This window comes from Seriola lalandi, unplaced genomic scaffold, assembly GCF_002814215.2.
Source record: "Seriola lalandi dorsalis isolate HSWRI2012SDOR001 ecotype SW California unplaced genomic scaffold, Sedor1 jcf7180002054318, whole genome shotgun sequence".
Lineage (NCBI taxonomy): Eukaryota > Metazoa > Chordata > Actinopteri > Carangiformes > Carangidae > Seriola > Seriola lalandi.
The window spans coordinates 526,073-544,426 of NW_019524871.1; the positions used below are offsets into that span (position 1 = coordinate 526,073).

At 40.5% G+C, this 18,354-nt stretch overlaps 1 protein-coding gene across 1 annotated transcript; it reads right to left on the reverse strand.

Annotated features, from left to right (window-relative positions):
- Positions 1 to 1,985: 1,985 nt before the first annotated feature.
- Positions 1,986 to 17,430, reverse strand: card14 (caspase recruitment domain family, member 14). Its single transcript, XM_023406868.2, has 20 exons — positions 17,061 to 17,430; positions 16,458 to 16,595; positions 16,039 to 16,364; positions 13,957 to 14,115; positions 13,687 to 13,806; positions 13,360 to 13,485; positions 11,095 to 11,244; positions 10,878 to 11,000; positions 10,136 to 10,236; positions 9,362 to 9,417; positions 9,099 to 9,159; positions 8,305 to 8,521; positions 8,100 to 8,226; positions 6,753 to 6,993; positions 6,525 to 6,588; positions 6,318 to 6,438; positions 6,040 to 6,204; positions 5,230 to 5,348; positions 3,944 to 4,059; positions 1,986 to 3,095 (listed from the first exon to the last, which is right to left on the reverse strand). Exons 1-20 carry the CDS (start codon positions 17,275 to 17,277, stop codon positions 2,888 to 2,890), a joined length of 2,955 nt encoding a protein of 984 aa, XP_023262636.1. The 5' UTR covers positions 17,278 to 17,430; the 3' UTR covers positions 1,986 to 2,887.
- Between the last annotated feature and the right edge of the window lie 924 nt (positions 17,431 to 18,354).

Genomic DNA, 18,354 nt, shown 5'->3' on the forward strand with positions numbered 1-18,354 from the left:
TGAACATGATTACATAGTAAATGAGAGTAGAGTATCACACATAAATATTCAGTTAATTTGACATTAAAGGTAAAATTATATTATGTTTATGATGGCTGGTTTTTTATTATGAGGTTCCAAATATACAACTTAATACAAGGGCAAAATATCACTCACCTGCAGAGCTACAGGTTAAACCGAAAGAGAGGGGGGAAACACATTACTGACTTTCACTTCAAATACTTAATCCCTTCCACAAATTGATTTAAAACACGTTCAGCTAGTTTGTAGAGCAAACTCAGTTAAGCTAGCAGAAAACCCACCTGTTAGCGTATCTCCCGCGTGAAGCTACTACGGCAATTCCAGCCAAGCGAAAACCCCGCGGGTCTCACGGTTCTTGTATTAAGTTAATAATATCGTCATTGAAACAAACCAAACCTTTGGTTTAGACATTTTATCAGCGGCCTGCTGTAGAAAAGTCAAATATTCGGCTACATTTCTGTCCTGCTCCCTCTTGTGGTCTTACCGCTGACGGTTTGGAAAATGATCCTTACTTGCGCACGCGCCGCTGACTCTATTCATTAAAGTCTAAAATGATTTCACCTGGGACATTTACGACACTAAAATATGAGAGTAGAAGACAGGACTTTTTCCAGGGAAAAAAACACATTCAAATGCCTCTATAGTCTGTGTTTACTAACCGCATTTATCGTATTATCAAACGGGATTTTGAAGCCGAGGTCTATCATCAGGAAAGTAACTACATGTTCTAGACAGTTAGCATCCTCTATTAGACCAGGTGTCACTTTTTCAAATATAATTTTTCTACAAACGTGAACATCACACATATTTTCTCATGTCCTGATTACAGTCTTATACCAATTAATTTACGTAATTCATACAAAGTTCATATTTCTACATAATTACAACAAATGAATATGCCTCTTTAAAACAAGCATACAAACTCCCCATATCAAATATAGGCCTACTGATTTATTTCAAAGAGAAATATGCATGTTGGCACAGATTCTTGTTTTAATATAATACTGTTGTGTTGTGGGTCTTGGAGGACTCTGAAAGCTCCTCTTTTTGGGTGTGATGTGGGGCTTGTGATGGTGAAGCAGCTTGTTTCTCTCCGGCCTCTTGTCCTCCGCAGCTTTGATTACAACAGTTGCACTATCTGCAGAACCTCTGTTGGTTTCTGTGTGACCTCTTTGTGGTTCTCTTGGAGTGTTTCAGTTTCAGAGTGCTGTGGTTCTGCTGCAGTGTTTTCTTAATTCCTCTGTAGGAAAAGGGGATTTGGAGGTCTCCTGCTCTGCCTCAAAGACATCCAGTAGCAAGTAGGCACCCAGTTGTTCAAGAAACAACGTATTCTTGCCCTCATCCCATAGATAGATAGATAGATGGATAGATAGATAGATAGATAGATAGATAGATAGATAGATAGATAGATAGATAGATAGATAGATAGATAGATGGGCAGTATAAGTAGTTAGGCAGTTTAAATAATAACATGTTATCTTTTAAATTAACTGAACTGTTCATTTGACACAAATTCCTTACAGCTGTGGGTGCTGCTGTTTTGGGCCAAAGTCATTAACAAGACAACATAAGAAGCTGCTCCCAGCACCTCTAAGAGATGAAAATATGAAGGGGGACTAAAGTACATACTAACCTTCATCATGGTTTTCATTATTATTAAGGAAACAACTATGATTTATGTTTACATAGACACATAGTTTCAACCAAGTCAAATCACTTTAAGTCATTAGTTCTGTTCTGAAACTGTCTGAAATGAAATCTAGACATTTTACAGTAATTTGACTTAAAATTAATAAAACATGTATTTAAAATTACAACAAAAGATGAGTTGATTCCTCTAAGCTCTCGTACGATGTTTCATACTTAATCAAAACAATGACAATAAAATAAACAAAATGAAAATAGCAATGGAGTAAATACAACATGGTGCTATATGAAAACGATGATCTTCAAACCTGAACATAAACCATCAAATATTTAAATTTTATTATGTTGACAGTGAGACCCAGCAGAGCCTAACTCCATTACAGAATCTGACAACAAAATTCACAGAAATTCATAGGGATGTTCTGTCAAGTTTCGTACAAGCTGACAGTTAAATCCTAAGACTTAACGTTTATGGATGCATGGCAGCACCATGAAGAAGAAGAAAAGGACAGAGTGACGAATAAAAGCAGAGAGGGAGAGGGAGAAGAGCCCAGTAAAAGAAGAATTTAAGTAACATCCGTCATGAACCAAACAAACAAGATACAGATCTCTCATGATGTAGACCCTCAATCACATGCTCTTGCACTTGAGGATCATTCTAAAATCTTGTGAACCTATTGTTGAAGAACAGAAATGGTGACTGATGTTTTTTCTCCTAACATGAATCCCATCTCATAGTAATGAATCAAAATTAAAAGTCAAATAACAACAAGCTGTAGCATCCCAATGAAACACTGGCAATAAAAGAAAATCCCTCATAGTGGGAAATGATCTACAACATATTGTAGAGATACAGTACATACAGATCATTAACGTATGTTTTATTAGTGTTTGTGTTTGTAGCAAACACTTCAAACCTGGGTTTGTTTTAAACAAAAGCCTCAAAACAGGAGGCAACTAATTACATCGAAAATGTTTTGGGTAAAGTAAATAATGATACAGCTTAATACACTTTTAAAATGCATTTTTATATCATCATGAAGTCCTTCACTCACCCAGTTACTCATAAGTATCATAGATACATACTCATATTTATAAAAATATCTATTGTAAAGTTTGTCTATCATATTCTCAATTCTTTATCATCTTAACAAAATAGCCCTTTGAGAAATGCTTCCTATTATTTTTATATTTTCTGTTTTCTTTTCTACTCTCTCTTTCACCACAAGTCAGGCTCCACCCAGACGATCTTCTTCTGCTCCTCCCAGATAATGGTGCGCAAGCTGTTGAGCAAGGAGGTCTGGTCACACCAGGAGTCTGAAGCGACACTGTGATACAGACACGGCAGCTTGTCCAGCAGCGGCTCCTCACTCTTTGAACATGCCAGCAGTTGCTCCTCTGACTGGCCGTGGCGCTGCAGCTTTGACCTGGAAGTGATGGAGGGATGAAGGAAATAAACAAGATCATTTTCAATCGAAATTGCTATTTTCTGAATAACTGAATTTCACATATCTAAAATTATTCAGTTCCCTAAAACATCAACACTGTCGTCAGGTTTGGATGTCAGTCCCTCAGAGAGTGATAAAACAGGTTTCGCTCTATTATATTATTTGAATTATCAACAATTGGAGGAGAAATCCTCATAGAAGCAGTGATACCAGTTTTCCAGTGACAGCAGAATTAATAGAGCAGAACACATTACAGCCACAAGGGGACATAACTGATTTTTGTTCTTTCCTTCAGTGGAAAATCTGTGTCTTTCTTGTCTTTTGGACAATTTAATGACCATAAAACTGCATGGATAGAATTAAAAAACTAGTTAATCACAAACTGATGACATGTAATAGCGCACACAACAGAGCATTAATGCTATGAAGTAGGGCGTTTAGTGGAAATCATTTTAGTGAATGAAAAAGGAGCTTCTGTCATTTTTAATGTGTTATTCATTTATAATATTCATTCATGAGGTTTATTTACTTCCTGGTTTGCACTATCAGACAAACCCCAAAAATATACAACACGTTGGCAGTGATAGGGCAAAACAAACTTCCATTACAGCATCAAATAAAACAGAGAAGATAGAGGAAACGAGTGACCAAAGAGAGTATCTATTTTGGGACCTCTAACTGGAAAGCTAATGTCAATTTAAGGACAAAATTTATCTGTTGAAACTGTGGCAGATATCAGTGAGGTCAACAGTACACATTCCTGTACGTGATGTCAGACGGGTGCAGCTATCTGTCAGTGTTTGTATGAAGAAGGAAGAACAGTTTACCTCAGTTTACGTGCACTCCTTGCAGTCTGGCTGATAAAGATGATGATGGGAAAGATCGCGGCTCGGTGCAGCCGTCGCACACAGTCCAGGCCCAATGGCAGCACACAGTGAATCCCCTGTAGGATGAAGGGGAAGATGAAATATGGGGATAAATCAGCATGACAGTGGGACAGTGTTATGTAGTGAAACATATTTTAATGCAACATCTAGGAAATTTTAAAAAATCTGCATTTAACTTTTTAATTTCATGAAGAACATAGTTGTAAAATGGCAGCAAAATGACAATGTCAAAGGAAACAGAAATAATCTACAAAAATGAGGCTGTAAATTATAGTTTCAGTATAATCGCTGCTTGTCAGGTTGGGGTAAGAAAGAAGTGATGATACTACCATAACATTATTGAATGTTAGTGAAAATGATGAGAAAATGATAGTTACTATCATTTTCAAATGATAGTTACTATCATTTTCTCTGTACACTGTACAGCCATGGCAGCATCCCTGTAAATCTGTACTTATGCATAGCTTTGCTTTATCATAATATCATAATGATTGTACTTTACATGTTAGCGACAACCCAACAGGTCAAGGCAGACAGCCGCCCACCCTGAATCTGGTTCTGTTAAAAGGGAGTTTTTCTTCTCCACTGTCACCAAGTCCTTGCTCACTGTGGGAACTGTTGGGTTTCTCGCTTTAAAATTTTAAAGTTTTGACCCTCACCTTAAAAAGTGCCTTGAGATAATGTATGTTATGATTTGATGCTATATTAATAAAATTGAATTGAACATTTGCTTATTAGTACTAAACAGAAAGGGCAACTGAAGCTGATGGGAATGTCATTTTTTTTCAGTTATTTGGTCATAAAACAAAATACTGGAAGAATTCAACTTTTAACAGGATGATGTCAGCAGATATCAAATTATTGGATTAGCAAAAGGAATGTTTGTATAAAATGAATGTTGTCTGTTCTTAGTACCATGAATGTCTCTACCAAATTTGATTGTAATCTAACACATTTCGCATAAAACCATGGCACTTAAGAAAAAGCTGGGGTCGCCATAGTAATAGTATAATAAAATGAATCCCCTGGGGACCACGAATGTCCGTATAAAATTTCAATTTCAATTTGTTATGATATTACAATCTGGACCAAAGTGGTGGACCAGCCCACCACCTGACACTGCCATCCCCACTGCGAGCCTAGGGGCACCTTTCCACATTTCCAAGAAAGTCTTGAGTGCTGAAAGTGTCCAAATATAAGCTCTGCTTTTGTGTTCATATTCTGACCTTTTTCATGACTTTCTCGACACTCTGCAGAGTGTAGCAGCAGTTTCTCCCCTGCTCACACTCCTCCAGGATCTCAGACCTCTGTAGCCGGGTTGCGTGTTCACAGGAGCTCAGGACCTCTGTAGCGCAGGAGAGTGAAAACAAGAGAAGGGGTGGAGATAGAAACAGGCACGGACGAGAAGAAGAGAGTAAATGTATATTAGCTGATAAAATAAGGCAATGAAAGTAGAATCATATACGTCTTCATCATCTTCTTTTGAGCTCTACAAGACAATAAAGTACTTTTACCTTGTTGCATTTTCTTCAATATTTTATTTGTTGTATTATTATTTTATTGTCTTTTGAATATCCTGTGTTCTGTTTCTTCTAAACATCCTTGTAATTGTCCTTTGTTATTTTGATGATCATGTTTTCCCACAAACGTCATTAAACTTTCATTTTACCGTATCATTGCAGGGAACACGGGCAAGTATTTATTGTCTTTATAGCTTTTTATTACTATTCATTCACAAAGATTATTTCCTTCCTGGTTTATCGCAACAGATAAACCCTAAAATATTTACCACTGTACAGTATGAGATTTACTGTTTACTAAGCCAGCAAAATATACTTCCATTACAGCATGAAATTAGAGGAGGAAATACATCAATAGTCTCACCAATAAAACATGTGATCTGTCAAGTCAAACAGACGTATCTGTCAGCGCAGTAAACTGTGTCCCCCTTCTCTATCTAATCATTTGTTTTCAATGGCATATGCTCCAGCAGGTCAACATACAAAAACACAATATAACAACACAGTATTTCTTACCAGGTTCACAGAGCTGAAAGCCCTGCCACCCTGCCAGCTTCTTGTCCAGAATGTGTCCCAGGACAGTGGGCAGCAGCAGGATGGGTCTGCAGATGGGTGGGTAGTGGGGGGTGACCAGGGTGTAGGGCATGAGGGTTACACAACTTTTGGGTGCAGATGTATCACCTACAGGAGAAAGGATATACACTGTAAGCAAAGTGTAAATCGATAAAGTGTGTATCACACAAATGAACAGATATTGTACTTGTATGCCTGCGTGCTGCTACAGGATCTCATACTTGAGTCTGTGCTCTTGGTCTTTTCATCCTCCACGCTGACCCACAGTGGGTTCCTGCCCTGACGCCCGGTGCTCACAATCCTCACTGCATTCTGTTTATTCTGGGCCACCACTCGCCCAGCCTGGGGAGGGAGAGGAATATTCCAAAGATAGATTAACATAATTTTAGATGGGATCACTGTTTTTGGAGCAATTAGATTATTCTTACCTTGAGAGACTTCTTTGTTTGAAAGCTCATGTCCTCAATTGCTCGAATCAGAAGTCGCTGTGCCCTGTGACGTCAGAAAAGTTTCAGTTTCAAACACTGTGAGCGGTGACTTAATTTTACTTTCAAGTATTCTAATGATTCTGATTCCTTTCCTACGTTGACTAACATTAACCTGAACTTTTCCTCATCCCCACCTGTCTACAGTATTTTCCCCAACAGTGTACTGACCTGTAATAGTTGGGTAAGGTTCCACTCTGGAGGTCCAGTAGCTGACACGGGTGAACTTGGCTGGCGTGCCACGAGTCCTCAGTGCCAGCGGGTCGTGTGTTGGTCACATGCAGGATGTCGTTGCAGGACACAGCCAGGGTCCCGTTGGGGCCGGCAGGCAGAGACATGTTGACACGTACGTAGAAAGAATCTCCTGATGATATCTCACTGCTCTGCAGCTGTTGAAGCAGTGCCTCATAATCTGAGCAACAGACAGAGGACACGTTAACTAAAACCACCACAGTAACATTATGAAGTAATTTTGTAGCTTGTACTGTACATTGTCTACATATGATGTAATCTGTTCAGAATTGTTGGTTGTTGAACCAAGCAGCAGACAAACATTACCATCCCCTTATGGCAACAAATAAAACAAAAAGGCCAAGAAATGTAATGCACACCACCAGTATCTGTTTTCTAAGCTCCTCAGTGCTTGGCAAACACTAATGTTATTTTCCATTGTTCGAAGTTTTAAAACACTGTATCTTGGGGGTTATTCCTTTAAATAACCAACCGTCAGTCATCAAATCACCAAGTCAAGTCATCAAGTTTGTGCATGTAAAGAAGCTGCATGACTTCATCCTCCATCAATAACTGCTCATGTCTGCGTCTCTTATTTTGTTTTCTTCAGTGTGCTTCATTGATGTATTCAATTTACATAAGAGAAATCACATTTTTATCATCTTTATCAGATTTGAAGAAATTTGAACATCCATCATGTTAGGTCTGCATATATTGGTGATTAATCACCAGGAGACCTTTGGGTGTTTAATCTCAAAGGGCAGCAAACAACACTAACACTAACAACCCAGTTTGTTAGTGGTAACATGATATTTGAGATTAATTTTGTTAACATTTGAAAAATGAATAATAAACTGAATAATATATCAGAGCTGCTGCATTAACATTTGAACTCAACTCAGTTAGTAAGTTAGTAATGGGAACCTTGCAAGAAATCTTTTAGGCAGATTTTCTTTTAGCACATTCCTGCTGGCACACTTAGTTCCCTGGCATGCACACAGGAATCTGGTAGATCAGGCCATGAATGGAACTGACCATTGCGGAAACTAGAATGTGTGACTTGACTAACTGGTCGGCCAGTTGTTTCTAATAGCTTTAGAATGCTTGCTCATGGATGTATTGCTTCAGACTCAAATGTCCCTGGTTGGTTAAAGCTCTACCTATCCCCAACACAACCTACCACAGAATTATCTTTACCATATCTGTGTTTTCCCTTTTGCTCTGTTTTGGTTACTGTGTTGGTTACAAAGAACAAAAGCTGTTTTATGTACATGCTGTGGGACATACCATCTTGCCTGGGGCGCAGGGAGAGGTGGCAGAGGCCTGTAACCTGGCCCAGAGCCCACATAGCTTCCTCTAAAGTGGAATCCTCCAGCACCATCCTCAGAGCCTTCTGGTTCTGCTCATACTTTACCTGCAAAGAAACAGCACGATGAGAAACACCATCACAACAGGCAGAAGAGTAACTGTTTTCACGCACACTTGCACCTACCTCCACTATCTGTGCCCCTGGGCTAATGCCAACAGTATGTGCAGTGCTCCCTTCTGTCACCTGGTGCACAAACACTCCTGTCTTATTTCCCCCCACCACTGCCAGCTGGCTGAGAAGTGCCCCCCCCTGGAAGGAGATGCTAAGAACACGGCCATTGATGCGAATAGCTTTTGGACGGGAACGCATCAGGAAAGGAGGGGCTGAGGTTCTTGACAGGCTGGTGAGAGGTGAGGGAAGATGAGGAAATAAAATACACGGTTCAACAACAATTTTGATTATTGTCAGGATCATAGGAAAGAAAAAAATATTACATCACACTCAACACAGAGAAATGCCTTTCAAGCTATCACACAAAATGAGCAACGCCCAATGCTGTCTGTAACAGGTCGGGCAGTAATACATTCTTAATAGTGATGGCTCAGTACACACACACTGGATTTTCTAAAAACAATGTCTATGAGTTTAAGCTGCTGAAGCCCAACTTAAATTTGAGGATGCTTACATTAGACACATTAGATGAAGTGTGTGCGACTGTGGCCTTTTTAGCCACACTGGTGTTGGGGCTTCAGGGATGGCAATGTCATTTGGTTGGAGTTAAATATCTCAGAAAATGTAGTACATCTAACTTAGTATATAGGTGGGTATGTTGTGTTTAAGCCACTAGTGCTGATTACTAATGATTAATCTTAAATACATTTATTACCCTCTTCTTAAATCTATTAAGGAAATGCACTGCCATCTAAATTCTGAAAACTCTTTATTTTTAACAATGTTGGTCCAGTAGACCGCCTCACCCGTTAGAGCTGGAGTCACTAGAAGAGCATAGCCTGGGTGTCTGCATGTCTTCAATCCCCACTAAACAAAAGAGAGGTTGTTGAATACTTTGGAAAGGGTGTTAAACAATGTGCCAGAGTTAATGTGTGACTTTACAGCCCTGGCAAACGTCCACCATTGAACAATAGATAATGAAAGTCTTGCCAAACAACAAACCACCCCGTTCCACACAGGAAGACAAACACTCACTTCGAAAAAGAAAAGTTATGTTTTCTATATATACCATTAGGCAGGAACACAAAGTCGTCATGTAAAGAATCAGTCTCTGCTGTTTCCGAACTGCAAGAGAAAAAAGACAACAGCTACATGAAAACCAGTGTCAGATTCCTCTCTGTCTGTCTGTGCCTCGAACAAACAAACAAACATGAACACACAAAATAATAGAGCAAAGGTTAGTACTGTAGACTGACTTCAGTTCAATAAAGAACTGTGTGCTAAGTGTGAGATAATTCATGCCATGCTGGAATGTAGACACTGGTTGGGGGGTTGGAATAATGATAGCCTCTTGTCAACACTTTGAATATGGAAGCACAAAAGTTCCTTGAACAGTAACACAAGAACTGAGGAATGTGAGGACCTATTCATAATGTACCCCCACTGAGGGTTAATTTAGCTCATCAACACACTCTGCTTGCAGATTTCTGTGTTCTGCAGTTTACTCATGATCACACTCATTCATGTTTTTCTTGGAATCATGTGACATGTAGTTAAGACCCTCTTATTCCTGTAAATTTATAATCCACCTGAAACTGGATGTTATGTGATGTTACAACAACAGAAAGGAATGCAGAGCTCAATAACACCTTGAAACCATCCTTACTGGTGGTGGTGGGTGGTAATTAAAAGCCAACAGCCTTGTCAAATGCAACTAATAATGTACTACTACTACTAGCATGAACACAAGCCCAAGTAATATATAATGTACATAAACATCTACACACACACACACACACACACACACACACACACACACACACACACACACACACACACACACCTGCTGTCTGCATGTAGTGCTTCCTCCCTTCTGCGGAGGGAGTCTGAACTGGGCGGCTCTGCATTCCGGGATCGGACGCTACTTGCTGCACCATCTTCACTCTACATACACATGCAAACAAACAAAAAATCACCAAAAAAGCTTTTCAGACAAGAGTCAGATCTGAAAACTGGTATCACTTGTATCTGTACTGAGAGCAGCTGGTTAGATTAGCTTGGCACAAAGACTGGGAACAGGGGTAAACAGCTAGCCAACTTACCAATACCACAAAGGTTCAAAATTTGAATGTTATTTCTAGTTTGTTTTATCCATACGAAATGGACTGAAGAGTGAAAACAAGTTGTGGTCTCATGGTGGGTTTATGTGCTGGATGATTTCTTGGCCACTTTCTTGAATTTTACACACTATGCAGGATACAACCTGTTAATTAGTGAACTTTAAAGCTGTTTGTGGAGGACCTTTAGACAGAGCCATGTGCTCTGTTTTCAAGTCGTTATGCTGACAGGCAGCAGCAAGAACTTAAATAAACCTAAGCGACACAAAAAAAAAAATAATGTTTAGATCAGGAAATTTCTGATCAAAGAAAAAGTTATACAAGACTTGATTTGATGGGTTTTGCTAGTATTTGAGCCAACTTGTGGTACTTGAGAATGGGGTGATACTTTCATGTATTCCAAAACTAGTGAGGGTCGATAACCTGCCCATATAAAATCATTGTAACTGATCTCACACATATACACACCTCTAAATTGAAGGTACTCAGTGACATGGGATTAAGTGCATCCATGCGGCAAAGTCTGCGTCTGTTTGAGAATGGAGATTCTTCACAACTGGACCTCGGGCTCTCCCAGCTGACCTCCGTCTCCTTTGACATAAACATAAGGCAGTGTATTAACATCATTATTTGAGTATGTGTTGTATTTACGAGTGCGCTGATATGTGTTTGTGTGAGAAATTACATCAGAGCTCTGCTGTTGCGCTGTGGAGCTGTGTTTGGCTCGCAGGCTGAAGACCCTTTCCTGGAGCTCCATCAGCTGGCACCTCAGGGCATCCTTCTCAGCCAGGGTTTGTGCAATCATTGCCTGCGCCTCGTCTCTGGACAGGTACGCCTACAAGCATGGGAACATTCACGTTTAATTAACACCCAACATATTTTGCACAGACTCAACTGCGCGCACACACACACACACACACACACACACACACACACACGCACACTCATCATGTTTCCTTTTCAGCCATATAAACACAGTTACGCTGCGTCTATGTCACGTGTAGAAACAGCAACGTCATGACAACCACAATGTCTATACTTATCACGTGCCATCTGTAATTTAAAACGTGGATGTGGTTATGTCTCAGTGAGAGAATGCTTGGATGATGAAGTATTAAATGTATGAATTAGCTTTGCTGCCACCAAGGCATGTGAGTAGGATTTCTGTCTGGCAGCTATCTATCTCTTCACACATTCTTGTGAACGCAACAACTCAGGAACTGATTTCTAATTCCCTCTGTTTGATAGGTACAATTGGTCATACTGGTGTTTTAATACAAAGCCTCGTTTTGATCTGCCCCCATTTACCCTGTTAAAGTTGCAGCATTACGTGTGAATACAAATTCAACACTTCCTGTAACCTTTTCAAATTTAAAGCCCTCTTGCGTTTCAGTCGACAGAACTTTTTTCTTAACAGGGCTTTTATAACAGTGCTGATGAGCTGCACTGAGCGTATTGTCTGACTTCTGGTTGCTGGCTTTTATGATTTTTTGACACCGATGTGTGGTCAGTCAGACTATGGAACAGTCTATAGTGCAAAGAAACTATAAAATCAGAAATGGACTTTCACTGTTACAGCTCCTGCTTTAATAGCCTAGTTATTTTTACATTGAGAGCATATTGTGTCATTGCACCCTGAGATTATTTTCTATTAAATATTGAAGTTTATAAATAAACGCCTGGTCGAGTGGTGCTATAAACGGTTCTGAAAGGTGGATTTAATTCTGCCATGTTAAATTAGGATTTAACCTTTTGTTTTGTTGTGTATGATCTCATCCCCCATGTGTCCACATGAGGAAAGGACAAGGCACATGGTCAAATTGGGAAAGAAATGCACACACCCATATGCACACCCATACACAATCCAGCCCAATACTAGGTTATGTCAAAGTTCCTCCATGAGCCAGTTTTTCTCCCTGTGTTGCCTTCTGTCCTCCCCCCTGGGTTTGTCTCTGTTAGTGTGTATAGGTGCTGTGGGCGTGGCTCCCTCTTCCTGCCTCTGGAGAGTACCCACAGCTGCATTCCTTTTTTTCAGCCACAGTACAAGTAGTACTCATCGCCAGATTGTTCTGCAACCAAGTAGTAACAAGCTCTTGGTCTATTTCTTGTGTCAGAAATATTTTATAGAATTATTTCTCCTTGGTGAACTTTTGCTCATGCCTGATTCTCCTGTGTATCTCAGCCCAGCTGCCTGCTTCTTCAACCACTCCCCATTAATCAGCCTTCATCTGCATTCAGATCCCAGTTCCCCTCCCTATCCCGATCCCCTCTCCGACTTCAAGTTCCTGGTTCAGCTCCTCCACGCCACGCCATACGCCCTCCATCGTCCCATTCCATTGTCACTAGACCTTCTTGGCTACTCAACCCTTCCATTGGCTCCCCATGCGCCAGCTCGCCAGCTCCATCCCCACAGCCCCAATTCCCCAAACTGCTTTTAGGTCCAGAATGAAAAGTTAAACGTCACAGGTTTATTCCTAATCTTGTTTACGACAGAGCGAGAGACACAAAGCATGCAAACACCACGGTTGTGTGAATGCAGATCCAGTGCATCATCCATCATGCATGAACCACTAATTATACCCAGGAGCTGTCAAGTAACAGTGCTGTGTTTTCAGTTACTGCATAGCTCCAATGGAGCAGCTAGCAGCTAAGTGACTTGCTTGTGGCAACCTGACACTTGTTATGGATTGCTCATTCCATTTGTCTTGGAGGAAAAGCCTCAGTGATGTTTATAAGGTAAATTGCAAGGCAAGCATACTTCTGCATGAGACAAAGAATTATTTTTCTCTTTGTCAAAGAGACATAAATTACCTCACACCTAGTCACACAACAAGGAGTTACAGACAGTATGAGCCAGTAGAGCTGCTTGATATTTGATAAAATTATATTTCATGTTTACCAAAGGCAGGAAAGTTTGAGTGATAGGAAGGTTCTTAGCTTCTTACAGTACCTTATCTCTCTCTGCCTGCAGCTCTCTCAGCTGATTGTGGATCATGGTAATCTTCTGCTTGTGCATGTTACAGTCCAGGGTTAGCTGCTGCACCTGGAGGCTCAGGCACTCCTTCTGATCCATGAGCTGAACACAAATACAAAAAATGCACCATTGTGGTAAATGGTTTGTTAAGCTACACATGGAAAACTCCTGCTCTCCTAAATAGATTTAGAGTCTTGTACATCATGTGCACTATGTAGCAATGGAATAGTCAATATGGCTCTTTCCATCATAGATGTTTTCCTGAATTTGCATGACACAAGAAAGACACACACACACACTCACCCCTTGTTTCTCACTGAGAAGCTGTTCATTCTCTTCTCTGTAACACCTGAGCTGCTCCGCTAGCTCCACCTGGCTGTCTATAGCCTCAGCCAGGTCCTGGGCCAGGATGTCCTGACGAGCCTGACGAAGACACAGCGGACAACAGATGAGGCACAGAAAAAGGCACAAGAAGTTACTGACTATTCCACTGTGTAAAGACTGAGAATGAAAACGGTCACCATTCTACATAAATAAGCTAATAAGACAGAATGATTAAGTGATTGCTCTCACTGGGTCCAATTTTTGTGCTTTCACCAGCTGGCAGCGCAGTCTCCGGACTTCTTCTTGCAGCTGCGGTGTCTCGGCAAGAGATGCACATCTAAACGAGCGCTGCTTCTGGAGCTCATTCTCCATTTGGGCTTTCTGCAGCTCAGTTTGCAGCTGGTACACCTGTCACAACAGAAGGCAGATATTTATTGATTAATAAATTCATCTTTTTGTCTGTCAAATGCCAAAAAATGGCTTTAAATGCTCATCGCTATTTTACCAGAGCCCAAGGGGATCGCCTCAAATTGTTTGCATTGTTTGGCTCAATCAATTTAGAAACTTCAATCCCCCAATCTCAAAAAGTTTTAAATTTACAACTAAATAATGGAACTGAAAAGTTTAAGCATTTTTGCTCCATAAATGACTTATACAGTTATTTTCTTATGATTATACCCTGAATTAGTTAAAGGTCCTGAAAACCCATTTTCTCAATCAGCTTCCTACTACGAGTGATGTGATCTTACATGAACACAGTATTTTTTGCCAAAGTTAAAACAGTTTTGATAATTTCACATGACAGATTTATGTTTTTCTTGTTTTTCCTGAGTGTTGCTCACTGGTTTGAAGAGGGAGGGAGTCCTTTTTAATAGCGTGATGTCATCTATTTACAATCAGAACTGATTGCAGTTGTGGGCTTGTAACTTTATGTTGTGAGTCAACTCTGATGAAACCACACTGACACAGTTCCCTCATTTAACTCCAGACTTTTAGATTAATCATTGTTTTTTTTAGTCATCCGTGTTTACTGTTTAAGAAAAATACTCTTTAAAGGGGCTGTTTTTGGAGGCTACAGCGAGACTCTTTTGGAAAGTCATGAGACATGTGGAGGCTGGCTGGTTAGAAATTTCTTCTAGACTGGTAAACAGCTGTTATTGCTTTACTGGCTATGTTGCAATATCAAAACTTAAAAGTAGCTCCTTTAGGCAACTAATTGTTCCAGTATTTAATGCTTTTACACTATACAATTCAGATACAATGCATCTGAGGTATATAACCAAAGTGTTCGTAGTGCTCATGACTCAAAAAACAAAACAAAACAAAAAAAATCCACTAACATAATTATTATCACATTACCTAGTCACATGATGAAAGAGTACTCAGTTTAGCAGTTGAGGAACTTGTGAAAGACAAGTTAAAGAAAGGAGTACTCCACCAATTTTACACATCAAAGTCTGTTTACAGGTCTCGAGGAACAGTACAGCATATGTGAAAAAAGTTGCATGAAGCCTTTTTTGGCTCCTGAGGAAACTGAGAAATCAGATAAATGTTCTCAAGTGATATTACTTGAGTCAGCGTCAGTTGGGCCTGAACACTACAAGTTTGAAAATGGATAAATCTGGAGGTGTGGAGTTAGAAAGAAGTGGTTTTACCAGACCTCTGTAGACTGCTCCTCATATCTGCTGGAGGCTAGCAGATCAAAGCTACATTAGTCGTTACTAGCATATCAGCATCTCTGCTCAAATTGTTGGCGGTCAGCCTACATTGTGGGTAATGTACAGTAGATGGCAGGTTTTGACATGGAAGAAGAATAGGTGGCATGAAAAAGACATCTCTGATATCTCTGGTTCGGCTGCATCAGTTTTCATTCCCTTTTTTAACTGCCCATTCTATGTCCTGCAATGTTATCAGTTGTGCAATGCTAAATCACAAGTGTACTACAGAATGGCCGAAATAGTTGCAACACAAGCTGGGATTTCCTGACTTTTAGCACCCCAAAATTCCCTTGAGCGTCTCATGTTAAACCCTATCTGCCTGGCCTTTTAAACTCCATGCCCCCAGTTTGTAACACAGGCTTTCAGCTCAAAACCTGTCTCCAAGATTACACAAGCGATATCTCAGGCAAAGTGCCCTCAGTGCTACAAAAGACATGATACTGTTTTCACAGGCTGTGTTCAAACTACAATGCTCGGATTTCAGATCTTTAACACTGACCTTCTGAGGACTTTCCCCTGAGATCACGGCTTTGTGTTTCAGGGAGGAGAAACTCAGGCTACGTATTTTTGAGTTTCCTCAGCTAAGTCACAGACTGTAATGGAGATCACTGACCTGCAGGTTGAGGTCATGGAGGCGCTTATTCACAGCGGATTTCTCCTCAATGGCTGCCGTGTAGCGCACATACAAGTCACACTTCTCATCCTTCAGCTTGGTGACTTCACGTTGCAAAGAACACAAATGTCTCCGGATGTGTTCGTTGTCAGCCTGAAGGGATCTCGACTTCTCCTCCTGTTCCATTATCTGCCCAATCTCTGACTCCAGCGAGGCGCAGCGTGCAGTCATTCTGCTAGCCTCACGATGCGCCTCCTGGAGCTCCCTCTGCATCCCTGTTACTGCTCTGACCAGATACTCTGTCAGCTCTGAGTACTTTATCAAGCCTGTGAGGACAGCAGTGCAAGTCAGTCATACAGCAAATAAAAACAAAGAGACAAAGATTCCTCTAAAACATACGAACACTTCAAATCACTGACCACTGAATCTTGAAGGCTCAGTGCTGGGTTTGCGTCCAGTGACTTGGGTGTACAGTGTGGGGTAGTGGATCATCAAGCTCTCCAGCAAAGCTACGGCACCATTCCTCCCCTGAGTCCTCAGCAGATCCAACATGTAGCCTGTAAACAGCAGAGGAGAAAGAAATTCTATCTCTAGCTCCAACCATAAACTTTGAATCAACAGATTTAATCTCAAGCAGTGAAGGTCATGAAGTTATTGATTACTGCTGATTTATTTCAGAAATAAAAGCCCTGTATTGTCAGAGAGAAATAAAGCTAACAATAGTTCTCTAAAACAATCACATCAAAATATGTGATAATTTGTTGGTAAGGCAGGCCAAAATCTGTCAGCTGGCACAACATTGTGGTCTTACTAGTAAATGTAATTAGTGCTGCAGATGTTGCTGTTATTTCCTCTGTCTTTTGGCCATGCTCTCAACAGGAATGTAAACAAATAATGGAGGGTAAACAGAATCTACATGTCATCTACAAACTGAGGTGGACTACATCACTCCATAAACCCATGGACAGGTTTTTAACTTTCTTTAAAATCCAAAGAGCAACAAGTCAAGTCATAAATCTCACTGGTTCTCATGCAACGGTTGGTGAGGTTGTGGCAGCTGACAATCTCGTCTTCATCCATCTCCGTGAGCACCCTGGCCTGCCTCAGGTACGGGATCACGATGCATGGCCGCACCCCTAAGGAGATCCGGTGGCGGTTGTCGTTAATCAGTTCCCACAGTTCCTCCTCGCCCATGTTCTTCAGGTCTGGACCCTCACAGGGAACACACTCCCCTGCCATCCTGACTGTGTGGGGTAGGCTTGAAAGAATGGTGCTTGTCTGCTGTTGCTGAGACGATAGACACAGCTGGAGCACACAGTAGAACACACCCTAAGCTGCAGAGACACTTGTCACAGACTCATTCCTGGAAGCAGACAGAACAGCAAACATTACCAAGCAGAAAAGCAGAAAAGCAGTATAAAAGGGCCGGCTGCTTTCCACGCCCTGTGGGTGTTTTTGTAAAAGTGTGTTTATGTGTGGGCGTGTACGAAAACCTGTAAGACAGGAGCTCTGTGATGCAGCAGAGGACTCACTCTGTGAGTGCTGGTACACACTGGTGTTAACACAGCTGAAACACAAACTCTCACACACAATCGCATATTGCACACGTGCACAAAGACACATTAAAAACCATTGTTCTAGTGAGCCACACTTCTCTTCCATTCATATTCTTGGTGGTCTTGTAACATTTGTTTGCTTTAAGCAGTGAATTCAATATCTAATCACACCATAAACCTCTGCCTTGCTTTATTAATGAATGAAGCCAGATTTGTTTGTTGAAGGGAGTCATGCTGCAGCCTATGGCGTAAATGAACAAAGCCTGTCATAACAGAAACATTAGAAAACACGTACGTTTGCCTTGATAACACAGTAAAGCAAACATACATACCACACCACTGACGGGAGCAAACACTGAAAGGTGAAGTTCAAAGTCCTCCGGTTAGGAAGGAAATAAGGTACTAACCTATAATCAGATACTTGTTTTTAAGACAAGCAGAGACATTCCTTGTAAGTATAAAAGACAATTTCACACTAGCAGTATTTGCAGTTTATAAAGTTACAAAGATTTTCTGCATAAAGTGGAGTATGTTCATATTAGGTTAAAATCTTGAAGTGAGACTGTGGAAAAGCAGCAATTATAAAATAATGTTAAAAAGTATAGTTTAACAGTAATACAAGTAAAGTCAGTGAATTGACTCAAGAATGTCTGATGTACAGCAGTATCTATCTAAAGTTTGTAAGTTTGTATCTAACTTTAAAAAGTCTTGCTCCATGGTTACTGTAGGTCTGACAAAGTGGAAAACAAGTGGAAAAGTG